General features: G+C 40.5%; 1 protein-coding gene across 4 annotated transcripts in view; it reads left to right on the top strand.

Moving 5' to 3' along the window:
- Window positions 1-11640, top strand: part of SORCS1 (sortilin related VPS10 domain containing receptor 1) — a 467434-nt gene extending 455794 nt beyond the window's left edge. Inside the window, exons 25-27 of one of the 4 annotated variants that reach the window (XM_069461103.1) lie at window positions 5869-5974; window positions 6086-6246; window positions 11133-11640. In XM_069461103.1, the coding sequence (XP_069317204.1) occupies window positions 5869-5974; window positions 6086-6246; window positions 11133-11212 (347 nt within the window). In that variant the 3' untranslated portion in view covers window positions 11213-11640. Of the gene's footprint in view, window positions 1-5868; window positions 5975-6085; window positions 6247-7756; window positions 7890-8033; window positions 8119-11132 lie in introns of those variants that run through there. The other 3 variants (XM_069461104.1, XM_069461105.1, XM_069461106.1) reach the window with 3 other exon arrangements.
- The last annotated feature ends 10400 nt before the right edge of the window (window positions 11641-22040 follow it).

Below are 22040 nucleotides of genomic sequence, written 5' to 3'. Positions count from 1 at the left end.
AAAAGACTAACTAGATTAATCCGTATGAAATTGCAAACAACAACCCTTTTGCATTTCATAAGAGTTATTATATTTACTGGGCAAATGAACTGCAATTGGGTGGCCAGACTTGTGCACAGATGAACTGGAAGAGCAGGAATTGACTGGTTCCCTCAAACCATTTGAGATCAATGAAACCCTGCCCTATGGCTGGAGAAACTCTTTACAATCTAGGGCTGGAGATCTCTGCCACAAAGCAGTTTTTCTCAAACCTGACTCTCCATTGCTGTTAATCTAGGAAGCTTCATAAAATAGAGATTTTCCAAGCCTCGCCTGCACCCAGTGAAAAATCCCAGAGTTACCCTAGAAGCCAGGAATCTTCATTTTTAGGAAGTTCCCCAAATGGCGCTCATGTAGTTTCAATAATCACGATTAGGGAGCCTTTCTCAGACAGAAATCCATCTGCATGACAAGGAAAGGTGAATGAATGACTATCTCCAGTAATAAATCTGATTTACAGCTCAGGGCATCCACTAGAACAGAGGCATGAATTACATAAGAAGGGCTTATGATATTAAGCATAGGAGGAAATTAGTAATAAACATTAAGATCTAATAATTTCTTGGCATATTTAGAGCCAATCTAATTGGCAGAATGAGTAGATAACAATGGGAATAAGGGAGAAAAATGAAACATGCCTCTGAATCTAGTATATACTGTATCTATAATCTAGATGAATGGCCAAGACCAGCCAGGAGCTGTGGCCATGAAGCAGTTGAAAAGTGATTAAACTGTGAATTAGAATCTTAGTGGCAAATGTAACTGAATAGCCATGAGTCTTAGGAGAGTTAAATAAATGATGTTAATATTATTTAGATGCTATTCATGTGCTGATATGAGCAGAAAATGATATAGACACATCTGACTATATTTCTACACATATTTCAGAATCAAGTGCTATTCTACCCTTAACTTTCCAGTTGAGTCACTGTTCATCTGGAGATTCTAAAAAACTTGATTAAAAAAAAAAGTGAAAGGCTAAAATTTATCAAAGAAAGATCCTCAAATCTCAGGTTAAATTTTAAAAATGAAAAAAAAAAATGCACAGAAACATTGCTACCCATCCCTCCTGTCTGTCGGTTGCCTTGTTTAGGCTGCCACGTTTAGGGATACTGTCCTTTGTCAAGGGTATGTGTAGGTTTTTTAATAAAACTGTTATCTTGTGTGATCTTGGACTTCATAGTTGATGGTTTGATTTCTTTTGCAGGTACAATAAAAAGATACTATCACAGAGATATTAGAGAATTAATATTTGCAGGCTTCAGTTGCTACCGCTGGATATGTCATGAGTAAATTTGGGAGGGGATAAGAAACTAAAAATTTCAGCCTAGGTCATGATACATCCTAAATTCTGCCCTCCGGTTTCGCAGGGCAGAGACTTTTCACTTGAAGGCAGAATTATCATTAGTCGGGAAGTGTTAGAAACTAAACAATATAATCTAAGCCACATTATAGATGCAGATGCCAAATAGTGGTGGAACTCTGAACTGTAGAGTGAAATAAATTGTTGCAATAACATTTTCCATCTGGGGATAAAATTAGTACTAGTGGAATTCTTCCACAGCCGATAAATATATCTGTCTCTTTGGTTTGTGATTGTCCTATAATCTACACAGTAATCATTTGCAAATCTTTTGTGAGTAAAGTCATGATGGTGGCATGTTTCCTTCCTTCTATTTTTCCCCAAAATAAATAATTTTTTTCTCTTCAAGTAAGTAGGTTTCTTCGCAGATACATGGACCCTGTGGTTTTTGACAGTCATTAAATCATTATGGTGTTATGTAAAGCAATAATGGGTTCTAAGAGTTCTTAGCCCATAAGTGGCAGAGCCAAGATCTGATTCCAAAAAGGGATCATATCACTTATCCCCAAATATGGATTTTGAGTTTACTTTCACACAACTATGACCATTTATTTAGTACTTACTGCACATCAATCACTTTCCACATGAAGATTTTTGTTTTTACTGTAAACATTCCTATAACTATAATCAACCCAGGTCTTCATGAACAAAATATAATAATTCAATGCATTTCCTGGTTCCTGAAATGATTTTTTTATTGTTTTATGTTTAGTTCAAAATATTAAGTGGGTACAAATATTTTTGATTACATGGATTGCTTTTGTAATGCTTGAGGCACAGCTATAAATGTACCCATCTCCAAAATAGTGTCCATAGTACCTGTTAGGTAGGTTTTTGCCCCTCCCTTTTTACCCCCTCCCCCTGCTTGATTTCCACTGAGTTTTATTTCCCTCTGTGCACATGTGTGCTCATCGGTTAGTTCCACTTTAATAGTGAGTACATGTGGTGTTTGTTTTTCCATTCTTGAGATACTTCACTTAGGATTATGGTCTCCAGTTCTATCCAAATTGTTACAGAAGGCATTAATTCATCCCTTTTATGGCTGAGTAGTACTCCATGGTATACATATACCACCTTTTGTTAATCCACTCATGAATTGATGGGCACTTATGCTGATTCTGCATCTTTGCAATTGTGAATTATGCTGCAATAAACATTCTAGGGCAGGTGTGTTTTTGATAAAATTACTTCTTTTCCTTTGAGTAGATACCCTGTAGTGGGATTGCTGGATTGATTTGCTGGTCTACTTTTAGTTCTTTGAGGAATTTTAGAAACGATGTGTGCCAGCAGCCAGGCTTAGAAATGATGAGTCACTTGGAGGATGGCTTCTCTCCATGCTTTGCTTTGTGAATAACAGCATGAATAATGGCAAGAAACGGCTCAGCACTTTTCCCCACACACCAACCTTGTTTAAGCTGCAGTTGGAGAGGGATTAATTTATGCTAATTCCACATAACAAGCTAAAGCCCATTTATCACAAGTTTCCATTCCTCAGCAAAACACACACAAATGTACCTAAGTGTTGGGCAAACTCAGCTATGCAGCTGCTGTTGTGTGGAGCAGTAAGAGGCTCGTTTATATTCAGGCACAGATCAGCAAGCAGAAGCCACCCATGAAACATAGAGGGCAGTGGCACTCAATCTGTCCCCTCTGCCACTGCTTCCGACTTGCCTGCCTCTGGGAAGTGACTAAGTGATGCAGAGGAGGGGAGGGGAATAGATAACACACACTTCAGAACTCAGGGTGCTGAAGCCCATTTTCCCAAAATAATATGCTAATATGCTAATTACTTAACAGTGTTGATGCTGCTTGTTTACGAATGATGATTGGAGTGTGAATGACTTAGAATGAAAGACTGAGCCTTGTGATGGGAAGAGATTAGAGCAAGGAAAAAGAAGGGAGAAAAGTCCAGAGTGTGCCTGTGTGTGTGTGTGTGTGTGTGTGTATGCATATGTGCATTTGCTTTCTATGTTACTGAGAGCCTAGCCGAAGTAATTTGTTCTCTTAACTTTCCATTTATTTCAAATGCCCAACCTTTTAAGTAAGTTCAGTATTCTTCTTAGTTGCTCTGTACCACTGATATTCTGGTTATGCTGAAAGACCACTTAGCTAGGAGTGAAAAGTTTAGCTTTATTTCTGCCTCTCACCATCTGTGTCCCCTCTCTGGGCCTCCATTTGTTCCCTGTCAAATTAATGGTTTGCATTAGAAGATTTCCTTTAAGATATGGAGATAGAGAGAGAGAGAGGGAGAGAGCAAGAGAGAGAGATCTTTTAGAGTTATGATGTCTGAGATTTGCTTCAAAATAGTCCAGTGCTTGGAAGTTGGGGATTGGATGGGTGTAGAGATAAAATAAGATTGGCTTTTGGTTGATGGCTGTTGAAACTGGATGGGGGGGGTACATGAGGCTTCATTCTTTATTCTCTCTCTCTCCCTCCTTTATATATGCGCACATGTATGTAGACATATACACACATAAATATACATTTATACATATATCTGTACATATACCTGTCTTCCAAGTTTTAGAGTATATGATTTATGATTCTAACTGCTCCTTTTAAAACTTAATATTTTAACTTGTGCCACTTGTTAACTTTCTTCTTGTGCTTTAGTCTTAGCTTTAATCCTCATCCTCAGAAATATCTTTTTAAGTTTCCGATATCTCCCTCTGAAATTACCTGATGAGAACTTCACTGTTCTTATCTGTTTAATGGGGATCACAGTCCCACTTTCCATTTGTGAAAATTAATTGTGATAATGTGTGTGGCAAATGCAAGGTGTTCTCCTCCCCTGATGACATCCTACCAATTGCAGTGTGAGTTCTGAAGTATTTCTGGACTTCTTTGCTGTTGGCACTGAGAGCTTTGTTTTCTAATTCCAGCTTAGAGAAAGTTTGCCTTGGTGTTCTATTGCAGTGGGACCACATTCATCTTCTCATGCACAAACTCAAGCACTCCCACTTCTCAGCTAAAATGCAGCTTGACTTACAGGGGAGAGAGAATAATGGGGTGGGGTTCCTTACATTCAGTGCCTCCCTAAAGCCGATTCTCCTAAAATGACTATTTTCTAAGAGAGATGACTTGACTTTCATTTTTCACCAAAACTGTGTGGTTATGCAGAGTACGCTTTCAGTGAGGTTGCTGAGTGGCTGGGATGTAATCCTACACAAGCAGACAGGGCAGATGCAGCCGAGAGTCTTGCCTAAGGTCATCAATATTATAGTCACTTGTTCTTGAACTTTTTGCCTGGGTGAACAAGAACGTTGCCCTCTCAGCTCTCAACAGAGAAAAGCTATGGAAAGCGGTGCTAAAAGGTCACCTATATTTCTGGATCTCAGGCTTTGCTTAAATTGATGGAAGGTAAAGGTCAGCATCCCAGCTTCCATGGGGTACGCGTGGCTTGTCTTTTACGCTTGAACTATGCTATATTTGTAAAATGTCAGTTTTTAAGAGGGAAGAAATTAATTGCAAACAAAGTCATTACAAGTACAACAGGTTTGACCGTGAGTTGGAGGTGGAGAGAGATGTTTTTCACAATGGCCCTTTAAGGGGAAACCCAGAGAGGGAGACTCCTTTATGGATGCAGAGGCTTCTGTTTTGTCTGAGAGGAGAACTCATGGCATTTGAGAGGCTGGAGCTTCGTGGTGTGGGCTGTCAGGGCTTTGGGACGTTGTGGAGACAACCAGATTGCGCATTCCTCCCCCAGTATCAGAATTGCTGCCCTTGTAAAGTATGCACATAGCCATCAGTTTTCCGTGTGCAAAAGTATAAGCATGCTCTGTCACTTTGCCGTTCTCTCTCTCACATATGGCAACTTCCAAATTCTTTTTCTTATGTGACAACTGCTGGAGTAGGAGCAAGAGGGGTTAGTTAATTCACAAAAATATTCTGTTGGTGGTTTTATTGGTGATCTGTTTTGTTTAGTGGGCAAAAGTTACATTCAGAGTATAGGAAAATATGAGAATAATAATAATTATTATAAATATTGGGTAATGATATTAGCAGAAGTAGAAATAATAGCTAATCCTTACAGAGGGCTTAAATGTACCCCACACTTTTCTGAGTGCTTTACCTACATCATTAGCCTGTTTAATCCGCCTAACAACCAGATGGGGGGTATGTACTGTGTTTTGAATCTTACCATATAAGGCACATTAAGATGAGGTAACTTGCCCTAGAACACAGAGCAGCAAGTGGTAGGACCAAGGCTTGAATCCAAGCAGTCTGGCCCCAGGGTCTGTGCTTTTTATCACCCCACTGCAGTGCTGGAACAGGCCAACTGGGCCATTGTGGGGGTGTGGCAGGCTCAGATGTGTCTCTTGTTGGTCACCTGACATGCATCTTGTATGTACACCCCACATGGTTTTCCGGAACTCACCGTGCCTGTGTGTGAACCTTTTGATCCTCTCACGGAGTCTCACCCGCCCAAGCGTCTGCTCATGACCGTGCCTTGTTTTCTCCCCTAGCGCCACTGGTGGACCTCACTCCAGCCCACAGTGGATCCGCCATGCTGATGCTGCTCTCAGTGGTGTTTGTGGGACTGGCGGTGTTCGTCATCTACAAGTTTAAAAGGTGCGTGTCCCTCCTTCGGTGTCTCCCCTCCCTCTTCCCTCCCCCCGACAGGTTCAGAAGCACGTGTCCCAGTGATGTGCAGAGCAGTGATGGTTTCTGTTAATGTTTTAGGAAGATCCCGGGGATTAATGTTTATGCCCAGATGCAGAATGAGAAAGAACAAGAGATGATCAGTCCAGTCAGTCACTCTGAAAGCAGGCCCAATATCCCTCAGACTGAACTAAGGAGGCCTGGGCAGCTTATAGATGAGAAGGTGGAATCACAGCTCATAGGTAAATGATTCCTTAGCCATCAGCTGTTCAGCCTGAGTAGGCAACGGCTGACTCTCTCCCTAACCGCTTTCTGGCTTGACATAACCACTTTCTTCTGCTCTAACACCCCTAAGAGAAATAGCTAAGATGCCTCTTTCCCTGCTTCTTTCCATCAGGATGAAAAAAAATTTTCTTGTGCCTCTCTAGTTTTTTTCTCTCATTAGTTTATTCCTCTTTTTGCAAAAACTCTCCCTAAAACATTGGGCTTCAAATGATTATGGGCAAAGAGCAAAGCAATGGCTCTAACAATACACAAGAAGGAAAGGCCTCAGGGGCTGGGGCTGGTGAACCCGAAGGCCAGACAAGGTTTGAGGGACAGGGCGTGTATTGATGAAAACCAAACATGGCGGCCTCCAGCAGATGTAGCTCCAAGGAGGGCAAACTGCTCTGGAACACTAGTAGAGGAGCAGTATCATGGGAGTTGCCAGCCTGACAACCCGGGAAATTAATCTAGAAAACTTCCCTCAAAAAATATGGGATGCGAGAACTTGAGGACAAGATACATAAAGTTTAAAGAACGTCCAGGGAGTGGGGCATCCTGAGAGAGACCAATGGAGGGTTAGACTATGACAGAGCAGATTGGCAGATATCTTCCTCTTTTTTGACTGTCCCTTACCAGAAGTCTTAAAATGGACTTCATCCTATTGCAAGAGAGGTTTCCCTGCCTGTGAAGTAAGCACAGGACTCCAACAGCTAGGTGTAGAGAGTCTCAAGTTCACTTGCTAAGCTCTACTACTGATTGTAGAAGAAATTTTCTAGGTAGTTAGACAAACCCAGGCAGCCACCATGGGTGATGCATTTCTCTCCTTGGTTCCTCCTGTCTGTTGGCATCAGGAGTGGAAGCTGTAAATGTTTCCATCTAGATCCTGCATTGCTGACTAAGAGGGATAAATTATTATATGACCATTCATGTTTCACTCTAATGTAATAAGAGTGAAATAAGGCCAAACCACCTAGACGGCCTTTACATAAAATTTTTAAAGTTACTTGGGAAAAAATGAGTGTGTAAATGGAAACACAGCCCTTTCTTTAAATGGAGATGGGAAAGGCCTGTGGCTATATTAAGAGGAAATTTAAATGCAATGACTGGCTCGTATATTGCAGATAATGACAACAACTGCAGCCATATCTGGTGTCCAATTTTCACAGTGCACTTTCTTTTATTCAGGGAGACAGGGTGATAAATGCATAACTGCTTTGGGTTAAAAAGTAAAAAGGCTTTTCTGTCTCCAAGTCCAGAGAAGCATTCACCCTGTCTATTCACTTTTAAAGGATCTAAGTGCAGTTTTTGGGGGGGGTCATTTGGTTTTCGGTCCCATTTCCACAGGGTAAGAAGCACAGCCTCTGTTTGCTTTATTAAAGTAGCAATTCCTCCTTTACCAGGAACATATCGCAGCACAGTTGCAAAGTCTCTGACACCTTTCCATTTCCAGTGTCATTAAATGAGTAAGTGTTACACGTTTTCTCTTAGGAGAGTAGCTTTACCCTCCCCTCCCTCCCCTTCTACTCAACCTGGTGACTCATCTCTCCGATTGCAAAGAGCAAGACACGCCAGTCCACCTTCAACGCCAAAGGGATCTGCAGCCGCACAATTTGCAATTTAAGGAAAACCCCCAAAGGCTACAGGCGACCTGCTGATCAGGAAAGAAATTCGCTCTTGTCAAGTGCATCATCCTTCATGACCACTAACTTTATGTTTTTTTTTTTTTTTTTCCTTTCCTTTGTTGTTCTGTTTCCTATTTTGCCAGGAAGTATTTCCATAGTTGCTGAGAATCAAAGCACAAAAGAAATCCCTACCTATGTAAATGTTTGAATGGAGGACGCCAGTAAAAACAAAAACAAAAACAAACCAACAAAAAATAAAAAAAAAAAAAAACAATCAAAATCCAAACAAACAAACAAACACTCACTGCATCGGGACTTTTTAATTCTTCAGACACAGACAACAAGGGTTTTTAGCTTTAAGCCTGTGCATGTGGACAATACTTTGAGAACATGTCTGGAGGGGCAGTGTACACAGGTGCTCTATTTTAATGGAAAACGCTCCCCTCCCCCTTTCTTCTTCTCTCTCTTTTTTCTGATCGGTCGTGTTTGTAGAAAATTCATAACGTATACAGGCCAAGGAAATCTGCATGTATTTTTGGAAATATTCTTGGCTCTAGATCTAACAGCTATTTTAGCACTCCAGGCTGATGGGTGGATTAGCCACCCCAGCTCCTTTCATAAGACACAAAGACATGCACAGGAGTTTGAAACCCTGAGCTGTTTCTCTGTTCCACTTTCCTTATGGTCATTTCCCCTTCTGAGTTAGCTGTGGTGGCTCTGTTGGTCCTCAGTGGCCACAGGGACAAGGACATGAGAGTTGAAGACCCATGTAAGCAGGTAGAAAAGGGAAGGAAGGGAAGCAGGGAGGCAAAGTATGTCAGGAATGGGCCTGTTTTTCCTGTTTATCTCTTCCCACCAGGACTGACTGCTTCCCCTTACAGCTCTTCCTACTCCTGCCTCAACTTATGTAGAAAATGGAACCCCATTAGTTTAGCCATTGTCTTAGCCTTCCCGTCTGTTTGCCATCCATGCGTGGCCATGATCTATCGATGTCTCTGAATCTCTTCTTTCCAATCCCCAAGTTATCCTTCAGCTGCTCCCACTTTTTCTTCCCAAATATATTGCTAGATTCTGGACATTAACCCTGATGTTTCCTAAATACTGGCCTAGCCTCTGCCAACCCTGCCGCCCACCACTCACAAGTTTCTGATCCCTTTGTTAGTTTTGTACACTCCCAAGCATGCCAGCTTCTGTGCACACTGACCGAGCTGCGTCCTGCACAGCAGGGTTCAGTTTCATGTATCCTTTGTCTCTTCCTCTAGAATCCGCCTTTTCCAAATATCCCTGCCTTTTCCCACCTGGAAACATATAATGTGTGTGAAAGAGTTGATATATGCAAAGCAATTCAAACCTGGCTGTGTACTTTGGAAAAGAAAGCATACAGATGAATAATGGTGTTCTCACACCTTGACAAAAAAAAAAAAAAATCTCATGTGGTCTGATTCCAGAAGGTTCTTGTGAGAAATGTTTTGAATGTGTGACTATGTTGCAGGGCAATTTCTTCCTGTGATGGTTGCTGTTACCCAATATTTCCTCTCACAGCAGAATAGACGTATCTGTGAAATAAAACTGATTTTAACCAGAAGGAAAAGCAGGTTAATGGAATCAATGTATAAAAGTGTCAAAAAGTCTTAGAGAACATATGGAGGTCTTGGCTTACATTAGGATGCAAATTTGATTATTTGAAGTGATCCTAGTGATTTCACATGTGTGCTCTCTGATCTCTGAGTATCACAGCATCATTAAAGGGAAAATAAGTCAGTATAAAGGGGAAAAGTTTGCCGATTAGCAAAGTGGATTGGCTCAAAGCAGATGGGCTCAAAGTACGGAGAAATCCCAGTTTTCCCAGGGCTATGACAAAAGGCCCATAGAAAGAAGGAAACAGAAGCCTGATCAGTTATGGACTGGGTAAAGCCCGCTCTAAATTAGAGGAGAAGGCAGTTCTGAAAACCACTGGGAGGGCTCAGCCTCCTTTTGGCTGTGCCCACAAGCCCACAAGCCAACAACAGGGTATAACAGGGCCCTGGTGGTAACGGAGGTGTCCTAAAGATCCTGATGACTCCTCCCTTACATAGCTCAGGCAAAGAAAGACGAGCAAAGTTGCTGTCAGGAGTTAATCAAGCAGGAATTTTTATGGTTGAGGATGCGCCACGTGAATCTGGGAAATGGATTGTGCCTGAGGCAGCCACCTACTTGTAGAACTCAATTGATCCCCAACCTGCCAGGCTTCCTATCTCACAGGAAACATCCTCATTGATCCTCTTCAGTTGGAGCCTCCTAGATTTAATCTGGAAGACAAAGTCTTTGAAAACCAAAAGAGGCTCGCTCAAACCGGCACAGGGAGTCCTCGGAGTTGCATTTCACTTCATTTTAATTAGAAAATTATGAAAAAAAAAAGGAATAACACTCTTAATCTAGCACAGTGCCTTGCCTAGAGTAGTAATATGAAGATTATTTGTTGAAGAAATAAATGAAGGAAAAGACACAGGGAAGAATGGGCTGCAAATCCTAATTAAAAATAGAGGTGGACAGGAGATGCCTGGCATTTTGGAAAGTGATCGAAGATGGCCAGCTATAGATTCAGCATCTTTAGTGTCCTCATGTGCCTCTCCTCAAAGCTCCCTCCCACGTGTAGAAGATAAATGAGGCAAGAAGGTACTGCTCAGAGGGAACCTCGTTGTTCTTATGACCTTGGCCAGTGGTTCTCAAAGTGTGGTACCCAGACCAGCAGTATCAGCATCACCTGGGGCTTGTTAGAAATGTAGATTCTGGATCCATACCCCATACCTACCGAATAGAAACTTAGAGGATGCGTAGTGTGTTCTCTATTGCTAGGGGATAGTGGGCCCAGCAAACCATTTTAACAAGCCCTCCAGGTGACTGTGATGCATGCTAAAGTTTGAGAACCACTGTACCTGGCCATTCTAGCTAAATCCCAAAGGGAAGGCAGTAATGAGAGCCTACAAATGGGAGGGACCCAAGTGCCTACCTACTCGCTGATAGCAGGTGCAAACACAAGGAGTTTGGTGGGCTTAAGGTCAGAGGAGTGTGTGGGGAGGGATGTATGTGGAAGGTAAGATTCAGGGCAAGCTAAAAATCTAATATGGCAACATTTTCCAAAATCCCAGAAGGCAAGCTGTGCGTGTTCTACCCTGAACTACCCAACCGACATTTTCTCCCTTGCCTTATTTTTAATTGGATTCACTGTCCAAAATGCAGAGGTTTGCTTTGCTTTTCTTCAGAAGTTCCAAACAGCAACTTTGAGAGCAATGGGGTGCTTGGCAGCTGTTCTGTGTTTTCCAGGATTCCAACTGAGCATTGAAATCCCTCATTTGCCAACTTATTTTTATAGGAAGCCAATTTAAAAAAAAAAAAATGAAAGTTTTCTTATAGTATTGGAACTACTTCTAATTTTAAAATGACTTTTTTGATGTATTTTTTGTTAAATACTATGTAGTGTAATGTATAATTGCTATTGTTTATTGCTTTTACAATCATATTTATTAAACAGATAATGTCTCTAAAGTCTTTGCCTCAAGCTGTTTCTTTATCCCAAACCCTTAGTTTTCAGTCTAGATACAGAAGTGATGCAGCCACAGGATTTAGTAGAGGCAATTGCATGAGACCATAGTAAACGCCACAGGCTCGAGGTTTTTGTTTGTTAACTAAGTAGAATATAGTCTACGACCCAAATACTACCAGCATTTCAATTAACTGTACAATGTCTGTTACTTTATTTTATTTAAAAATCACTCCAGGCTATAATTCCAGCACTTTGGGAGGATCACTTGAGGCCAGGAGTTTGAGACTTGCCTGGGCAACATAGCAAAACCCCATCTCTACAAAAAAATAAAATAAATTAAATTAAATTAAAAATTAGCTAGTGTGGAGGCACGCATCTGTAGTCCCAGCGACTCAGGAGGCCGAGGCAAGAGTATCACTTGAACCTAGGAGTTTGGAGTTGCAGTGAGCCATGAATGCACCACTGAACTCCAGCTGGGGTGAGAGAAACCCTATCTCTAAAAAAGAAAAAAGAAAGAAAAGAAATCACTCCAAACTGGTTATTTTGGAATGAGTAACATGTTCATTACTTCATTATTACTAGTCCCAAATTAGATATTTTTAATGGGGAACACACTCATTCAGATTTTTTCAGAACCTTGTGGTTACCAAAAGACCAAAGCTGCATGTAATGAACTTAATCTTGGGGAGTGGTAGAGGCTCGGATGATAGAGTGAAAACAGCTTTGGACCTGGAATCAGGAGAGGGGATTTCTCCTTCTGGCTGCGCCAGCTGTGAGGCCTTGGGCAAATCACCCTAACACACAAAAGCGTTAGTGTCTTCCGCGGTTGTACTTCTAGGAGGAAGAAGATCCTTTCAGCTCTGGTGTTCTGAGTGGGTGAGTCATTCCCAAAGTCCCAAATACTTGTTTGAAGTTAGCTGGAAATGAAGAGGCAGGCTAGATTCAAATCTTTTCAGCCGTGTGGCTTGCCTACATAAACGGCATCCCTCCTTGGGCATTGTTTAGTGCTTGATTTCTGCAGGCGCAAAACCCTCCTTATCCCTCCTGAAGACCAGCCAGACTCAGAACGGTGTGGACTCATTAGCACAGTCTCAGCATGCATGTGAATTTCAGTTGTTTCTAGGTTGTTTTGAATCTTTCCTTTCTCACAGGCTAAATCCTTCAAGACTTCATCTCTTTCCAGGCCAGAACCCATATAGCTCTCCCCCATCTGGGGCAGTTCATCTCCCGTGTCACTCAGGGTTCAGTCAGGCAAACAGAAGCATCCTAAGATATTTCAAACAGACGAGATGTAATATAAGGAATTTATTGCGTGAGTAATGGAAGAGCAACATGCCAAGTAGGAGCAGGTGAGGCAACCCTAAGATCAGACTCACGGGAAGCCTCTGACTTCCCTGGGCTGGAGGGACACAGGTGTTACTAGCGGCTTGGATCCAGGACCACCAGGAGAAGCTGCAGTCACAGAGGACGTGTCTGGCAGGAGCTGGATGGAGGAGACACCACTATTGTGGTTGATGCTGCCCAAGCAGACGAGACATGGAGAAGTGGCTTTTCCTGGCTTTGGTCCTCTCATCTCCTGCCCTTGCCTCCCACTGCCCAAACCCCTCCACAAGACAGCGGGCAGTGGAGCGTGGGAAATGTCACTTACTGAAATACAAAGTAGAGCAGGGGAGGGGTGGAGAATGGATTTGAAAGAGCACAGGCAGGTGACTGGCACAGCACCCCTTCCAGGGTCAGCCCGCATCAAATCCAGCCGATCTCCCCCGACCCAAAGGCGCTTATTAAATGGCAGCTGCCTCTTTCTCTGTGACTTTTCTCCCCCACATGTGTCCCTTTAAACAACACATATTTAGAAGTTATGTTTATCTGTGGCACTTTATGTCTTTCTGATGGAATTCTGGGGAGAATCTTTATTTTTATCTTGTCATTTCATTCCTTCAGCCATTAGGGGGCACTAGATAAATGTTTGATGGAACTCAATCCCTGATTTTCAGTTTAGTATTGTGAGCAAGTCCATTTTATGTAGCAATGATCTCTGAGGTGACTTCGTGGGTCTGACTTGCCTAACCCAACCAGCACCTCTAATTACATGTTCAACTGTTGTTTGTCAAGAATCAACACATCCCTGCCCTTCTGCTCTGTTACCACTCACGCTGCTATATTCCAGAAGCTATTCTTAGACCTTAATTTAAGTGAAATAATTGCAGTTTAGGGGAAAAAAAAAAAAAACTGGCTAGAAAGTAGCAAAAAAACCAAAGGCTTAAGTTTGGTTTCTGAATCATTATAAAATTTGTTTATCTATTTCCCAAGGAGTTCATAGCATTTTGAAAATGCATGTTAGGCTGCTGCTTGCATAGTAGGGGAATCCCAAAATAATTCCAGATGGACGTATACAAGGGACTGGCTGTTATAAAGTTTTCATGTTAAACACAGGAAAAGGGATCTGTGATTTACAGAATACAGATATTTATTGATCCATATGTGGTAGACACTGCTTTATGTGGTGGGAATACAGTTGTAAACAAGGCAGTTAAAATGTCTCCCTTTATGAAGTATATAATCTAATAGGAACAAGGAACAAATAATATAATTTAATGTAACATAGACAATGCTATCATGTATATATAATACATTTCAAAATACTGAAATGTAAAAATTAAATAAACCAGGATAGGTGGCAGAGTGATCTGGTGTGGGACTGGGAGAGGGGGGAGTTGGTCCCCAGAAGAAAAAAAGAAAAGTCTAGATGCTGAGGATAAACTTCTCTAGGATCTGAAGGCTGAAAAGGAACCAGCCATTTAGAGACACATGTATTGTCTCAATGTGTTCAAAGTCAACTTTAGAACAACTTTACCCAGAAAACAAACAATTTTGAACCTATAATTAGACTTGCTTCTTTGTTTAAGGGAAAATAGCTCTTACATTGTACATTCACAGGGTTTGCCCCAGAGATCATATATATAGTTAGTTGTACTATTATGTGACGTGGGTTTCAAAAAATCACTGTACTGTGCCAAATGGCATAATAAAGCCTGTAAAACTTAGGAAAAAATATGGCCTGGGGCACAACAGACAGAAATTGTGAAGTTTCAGTGTAATGTGTCTCTGGACACAATAAAAAAAGATACAAACTTAATAAAAATGGCAGCATAGTTTTACACACATTAAATGGTTAAGAAACATACAAATAAAACACTTATCTTGAAAATAAAGATTGCTTATGAGAGTGGGCGTTGCAATGCTTGCAGCCTGTGAGTTCTTATGAAGTGGCAGAAGAGTTATCTGAAATCAGAGATCTGTAACACTGGATGTAGACGGTGTGGCTCGCAACACGCGAGGAGAGTGGGGGTAGCCGGTAGACGTTTGGCGTGTGCGTGTGTGTATGTGTGTGTGTGTTCTGAGTGTTTTTACACAGCTGGTTTCAGGTGAGTGTGGTTTTCTGCATTCATCTAGTGTTTCTCATCGACGGAATCATGCCTAAGCAAGCACAACATTGAATTATCCTCGAATTCTTTCCTAATATATCGATCACCTTAAAAACAAATTTACATTTTCAAAAGAAGTTTGAAGGCAGAACTGACTGTAATTCAGGTGGTAGTTTCAAAGTAATCTGTATGTACTGGTAGAAGGAAGAAGTCTTACTCGACAGCAGAGGGAAAACATGAGAAAATAGAACCAGTCTTCATTATAGTCGTTATCTCAGCCCGAGGCCTTTGGTCCAGGGACTAGGAGCCCTATCCAGTCCTATAGACCTTAGAGCATCATCCAGTTTGCACCTACCCCAGCAAATAATATTTAGAAACATGACTTTGGCCCAAAGAATGTTAAATTGTCAGAACTACTTGTTAAAGGCAAAAATGGTATGAAAAAGATATTTATAAGGTATTTGATGAAAAATAAAACAGGTAAAGAAAGTTTTGAAATGTGGAAAGATAAGTTTATCTTGATAATAGTAAAAAACTTTATAAATAATACTAAGTAATATATTTCAATATAAGCATATATATTTATCTTCATAAAATCTTCCTGCTTATATAAATATATTAGTAACAGCTTGTAGATACAGAAAAAGGATTCAGTAAACAATAGGTGTGAACTAAGTAGTATCATAATATATATATGTGTAATAAAATAGAATGGTTCCATTAAAATTATTTTTCTAAAGAATAAGGGCATGAGAAATTTCTCATGTGTTAAGAGAAAGTAGAATTTAAGACTTTACATAGTATGATAATTTGTACAGAAAATATATACGGACAGTTCTATAGGGTATATAGAAAATGTACAGCGAGGTGTAGATAGAAGAGTTATTTCTAGGGAGAAGATGTGGAAGCTGCTGAAAGACACTCTCTGCTATAACCTGTGTAGTAACCTTATTAACTGAGCTACCAGCAGTTGCTCGCTTTTCTTACTATCTTTGGCCACAAGAAAAGGATGCCAACCTTAATTTAGTACTAACACCAAGATATACCTCATACACACATGCACGCACACACACAGACAGGGACTGGCCTAGACAAGCGGGGACAGGAGGGTCTCGTTGGCAAAGACCAGGGCACAGAGCGATGCTGATACAGCAGAGATGTGAGCAAAACAAATCCATAGTGGAAAGTCTAGGTCCAAACACTGGTGTGAGCATATGTGGCCACTAAATCCAAAGGGCCAAAGGCTACCAAGATTTTAATTCCGATACTAAAAGTTTACAGTTACATGAAAATAAAAGATGTGAATGAAGCAAAAGTATAGAATGAGGGAAGTGTGAATGGAAGATATACCAATGATAATAAAAATAGTAAAGCAGCTACCATTTTTTAACATTATGTATTACCTTGTTGAAACCACACAAGCTACTAAAATGGGGATGGGTTTCCCCTTTTGCATTTGGTGAAAGGGGAGCTCAGAGAATTGAAATGACTCGCTCATGAATATGGAGTAGTGGCTCTGTATGATACCAAAACACTTTTCTTTCTGTGTTGCGTATCTTCCTAAAAGATAAATAATATGTTGAACTCATCTTTCTGGTACATGGTAAATTAATGGGTTGGACTGACTCAAAGGATCAAGGAGACTGAAAAACTAGATGGGCCTAGAGCTTAGGAAGCTTGGAAACCCCCCTGGGTCTGTTCCATATCAAAGCCCACTCGTGTGCTGGATTAAGTGGGAGATAGCTGCTCGATACAATGTGGACAGCTTCCCAAATTCTTCCGTGAGCTGCATTTCAGATAACTCAAAAGCAAGGCAGACACAGTTGTCTTCAGTGGCATGCCTGGCCAAGTTTCTGTCTGGAAGAATGCCCAGAAAAGATTCAGTTCTTCCTTCTTGCTCTGCAGAACTTCTTTCTTGGTTGGGATTTAATAGATGTCACTGGAGATTTATGGAATCAAATCTTTTGGCATCCAGAGAGGAAGGGTAGATGTAAGTTAGTAAAATACTCTCTCTCTCACTCTCTCTCTCTCTGGGCAAAGTACTAAACTAGCAAGCACAGGGGAAATAATTAACATGAGATGGAATTTTCCCATAAAAAATTTCTGTTCCTAAGACATATAGAAGGGCAGATTCTGTTGGTTTGTTTTTAATATGTTAGACAAAATCAGAAAGTTATTTGGTCTGTCTGTTGCCTCATTTCTAATTTCTAGATTTATTTACAAATGTGCTGTAAATATTATTTCTTCTTTTTAGTCTCTTGAATTTATGCAAGCATAGTCCAAAAAGTGTTGGAACAAAAGAATGTAAAGATGGTGGTGTGTGGTACACTTGTTATGTTATAAGGAATGAATGATTTAAAACCTGCAAATAATGTGGAAACATCAGTCTGGGAAGTATACCTCACTTGACCAAGGTCACATAGCCAGTAGAACAGTAAAGTCAGAATTTCAAACCAGAATTCCTAACAGATATGCCAACTCCTCTTTCCATTCTACCCACCCTGCTTTCCATTCCTCCTACAGGTGAGCCACAAATAAGAGATGGTTCAAAACAAGAGGATTGCATGTTCACGCAGATCTCTGCTCTAAATATGGTTGTGGAAATACTTTCCACGAGGAAAAGAGTTATCATTCTTCTGAAATCATACATCAAATCCTATCTCAGCCCTTACAGAAATAGAAACTTACTCTTTTTGACCTTTTTTGACATGGTACACAGGGGAGGCTGGCCCTCTAAGCTCTCTCAAAGGAAAGAACTGGTATTTGCTACCAACTTCAGTAAACAAGTGGATATAGGGGAAGTGCTTTTTAAATACCAACACTGACTAAACTGAAACCCAGCAGCTCATACAGCACCCAGAGAGCTGCAGATAAGCCATATGGGGAGACATGGCTTAACCTATTAGAGAGTGGATCCTTGAGCATAATTCTCACGCTCATGCATGAAGTTTCTCTTCAGTGGCCTTATTACAGGGCAAGACCTTCCTTCTCCACTTTGGTCCCATGAGTGGAAAATTTCTTATAATACAGAATGAAGCCTTGTGGCTGTATTATATCTGAACCTATTTGACCAATCCTTTTTGTTTGGTTGATTTTGTTCTGGTTTTTTTGATTTTTGTTTTGTTTTGTTTTTTAACTGATGAGAACCCGCAGTATTGTTGCAAGTAGCAAAGAGCTGGTTTGGGTGTCCTCCTGAGTTAAGAGGCATTTAGAGATTCAAGTGGGAAGGAAGAATAAAGCAAGACAGGAAAGGACTGGTGAGGCAGGACTGCCCCGGCTGAGTGATTGCTTCTTGTATTTAATGTAGTGTCCAAAGAGGTATAAAAAACTTGGTTTATGCCAGGCCCAACCCCATAGGCAGAACATGTCGCCTTAAGATTACAGTCAGGGATTGTACTAGAAGTTCAGGCTGGTGGCCATAATCCAGGTAGTCCCTGGGTGTCCACAATAATCAGTATCAGTTGACTATGAACAAGGAACCTGGGATGGGAAGGCAGGCAAGGGCTGGCTATGTAGGACAGGAGATGGCAGGAACCAATCAGGGCAGCTGGACTCAAGTGGGCCATTGTCAGGGTATAGCAGGGATCTGGCATTTCAGGGAAAAAACTGAGACAAAAGCCAAGTCTCCAATTCTGAGTCATGTAGTAGAGACAAGACAATAGCTGGGATTTAGTAAAAAAAAAAAAAAAAAAAAAAAATGTTTCCAGAGCTAATCCCAGGCATACAGACCCACATCTTAAAGAATCCCAACTTCTCCCAGACTGAAGAAGTGAGCTGGTGACTTCTAGTATACTCTTCATCCTTGCTTACATTGGTTCTGGGACACCATTGATTCTACTTCCTCCAAACCCTCTGGGGATGGATTATCTGGTAATTTCAGAGCTTCTTGGACAGCCCCTCAGAAAGTGACATGAAGAAGGGGCCACGTAAATAAAAGTAACTGCCCATTTTTTATCGGCCTCAAATAGATTTTGTCTGTACTTTCTTTCCCTCCACATTCTTCACACTATTCTTCCTTTGTTATCAACACTGACTTGGGTCTTGGCTCTGCATAGGTTTAGGGGATAACAGATAAAGCCAGTGAACATGTAACTAACTCACCTTGAACTCTTCTGCAGGTAAAACTTTTTGGTGAACCAGCAGGTTTGTGTACTTTGTGTATATGCAGATGTGCTGTTTTTGGTAGAATGTGTGGTAGGCAGTTTCTAGGAACAAAACAAAAGCAATGTCAGGATGGTTTAGTAAGCATATTACAATGGCCCACTCTGCATAATTTCAGAGGCATTACAAATGGGACTGCCGTACACGCCTAGGAAGCAGAGGCAGAAAGTAACTCAGTGTGAGTCCAAATTTTCAGAGCTCAGGGGATGGCTATATTAAGAATCACGTCAACCCAAACTGCTTTGCTTGAGTCATAGACTCACAGAATTCTAGGGCACAAGGGAAATTAGAAATAATTCTTTAAGTATTTCTTGAGTGCTGATTATGTACTGAGTATCATGATAGACCATCGACTTGGCCAAGCAACTCCTTTGACCGAAGTTCAGCTGTTTTCTCGTGGACACATAACAAGTTAGCAACAGAGCAAAGACTCATACTGCTTTCCTACACCTCATTGCTAGTCTTGTTTTCTTTTTCTCTGTGATACCTTCCTCTCTCCCCACCTGTGCAGAACACAGCCATGGCCCTTGGAAGGAATAGAGAAGGATCAAGGAGGATTGAGAAAAGTAACTGACACAAAATCCATACTTTGAAGGCATGGAATGACTTTCAACCCATGAAAAATAAAGCATCTGTTTATTGACTCATTGGTTTATTTATTCACTCATTAAACAAACACAGTCTGAATAGCTACTGAATCACAAGACAGTATCTGAAATCTGTAACTTTCAAGGAAGCAGTCTAGTCATCAACTAGTAATTTAAAAAAAAAAGAAATTCTAACCCTTACTCGCATTTTTCACCAAACATTATTGGGGATGCCATTCATAACTCCAGCAACGATTCTCAAAAGCACCTTGTACACGTCCCAATTTTCTCTTCACAATTGCTTTGGAGTTTCTCAGTCAAACCTGTACCCTTCCTAGCTTTTTCTTTATTCTCAGTTCCTACCTGCACCCACCTCCCTGGGTTCTTTATTGTGTAAATCAATTTAAATTGCTATTTGATTCCAATCTCTGGTCAGGTCTCTATGCACTCACCTGATTCTGCATTCCAAAAGATTTCTTGTAGACAAGTGGATGAAGGGAAGAGAGGAGAATGCTTGCACTTTAATAAATCTAATCTGAGTATTATATGTACTAATAAGCCACATAAGAATTAACTAAGGCTGAGGAGGGAGGATCACTTGAGGTTAGGAGTTCAAGACCAGCCTGACTAACATAGGGAGACCCTGTATCTACAAAAAATAGAAAAATTAGCCTGGCATGGTGGCACGTGCTGCTAGTCCCAGCTACTTGGGAGGCTGAGGCAAGAGGATCACTTGAGCCCAGGAGTTTGAGGTTGCAGTGAGCTATGATGACACCATTGCTCTCATGTCTAGGCAACAAAGGGAGACCCTGGCTCAAAAAAAGAAAAAAAGAAAGAAAGAAAGAAAGAAATTATGTACAATGATGTGTCAATTAAAAACAAAATAAAACTTAACAAAAAGAATAATGAAAGGAGGAAGTAGCATCAATATAATTTGGTAGTATGTTAAACATGAGAAATAAGAAATAAAGGAGTTAAACAGTAATGTGAGATTTGGATCCTGAGGAATAATGACTCTATTTGGAAAGAGGATCTTGGCAGAGGTAATGATTCAGATTTAGATACACTACATAGGAAAAGCAATCGGGACCAGACCACTGAGAGCAGCAGTGAGAGGTACCAGCAGACAGTATAAAGAAATAAAAATGTTTTAAGAGGCAGAAAAAAAATATAAAACTCCCGAAATCCAGAACTCTTTAATGCAGGGGGCAAAAAAAGTCTTATATACATCAGTTGTCATGGCATGTGTCTCCATGAACAAAGCTATAAGGTCATAATGGTGATCCTACTTCAAAAAGACCATTTCAATTATGTTCAGAGTCTTTTTGGGGGAAAGGGGCAGGGAGTATAGTATATTTTATAAAGATGCAGTGACAATTATTAAAAACTATTGTGGGGTTTAAAGTGATATACCTCAGTTATTTTTAAGTGAAAAAAAAAAAAAAAGAAAGAAAACCTCCCTTTTGTAAAACCCTTAATGCCTGAATGATGCCACATGAATAAACTAAATGGAGTGTGACTCTTCTGTGTTTCAGTTATTCCAAAGAAACAGGCAATACTGTAGATTTGATTTGTAGACTACTTTCTGATAATAACTAGTCATCTTTTTTTTTTTTTTTCCCCAGTTCAGGTTTAACTAATTTCATCACAGGACTAAATACTTAGAAATTATCCTAGTAATGCTGCTGAATGCTATGACTAAATGGGAATTTAATCAATGTACTTGGAGTCCCTAATAGTGAAGCTTTGATTCACAAGTTACTCACAGATTTTCCTGCACCTAAGATCAGTGTACTGGTGTCAATGTGACTTTTGAAGTTAGATCTGAATTAATGTCCTAATTCTTCTTCTTGCTGATTGTGTAAGTATGGGCAAGGTTTTCTTTTTTTTTTTTTTTTTTCCCAGGCCTCTCTTCTTTCTTTTCCTTTTTTCTTTTTCTCTCTCAACCCAATTGTATCAAATGAAATCTACAGAAACTTCAAACGGTCAATGAATAGTTTAAAAATATAATCTATGGAAACTATTTAGTGCAGGGTCTGGTATATAGTAAGCACTCAATAAATGCTGGCTAGGAATTGTAGAAGTAGTAGCAGTACCAGTAGCAGTACAATGGTACAAATGTTCTTATATCTGGTTAATTAAGATAATAGATGATATACATGGCACAAATGCAGTATCGTCAAGTGTTAAGAGTTTTCCAGAGAAACAACCAATATGACGTATGCATATACAGAGAGATTTGTTTTAAAAAATTGGGTCACATGATTGTGGGGGCTTAGACTGAAATCCACAGGACAGGCTGACAGGCTGCAAATTCTAAAAAGAGTTGGTGTTGCAAGTCTTGATTCCTAAGGCACTATTCTTCAGGGTGTTCAGTCTTTTCTCTTAAAGCCTTTAACTCAGGGATGGGGAAACTTTTCATGTTAAAAGGCCATATTAATTTAGCTGTAATCA

This window comes from Eulemur rufifrons, chromosome 28, assembly GCF_041146395.1.
Source record: "Eulemur rufifrons isolate Redbay chromosome 28, OSU_ERuf_1, whole genome shotgun sequence".
NCBI lineage: Eukaryota > Metazoa > Chordata > Mammalia > Primates > Lemuridae > Eulemur > Eulemur rufifrons.
This window is presented reverse-complemented; position numbering and strand designations above follow the sequence as displayed.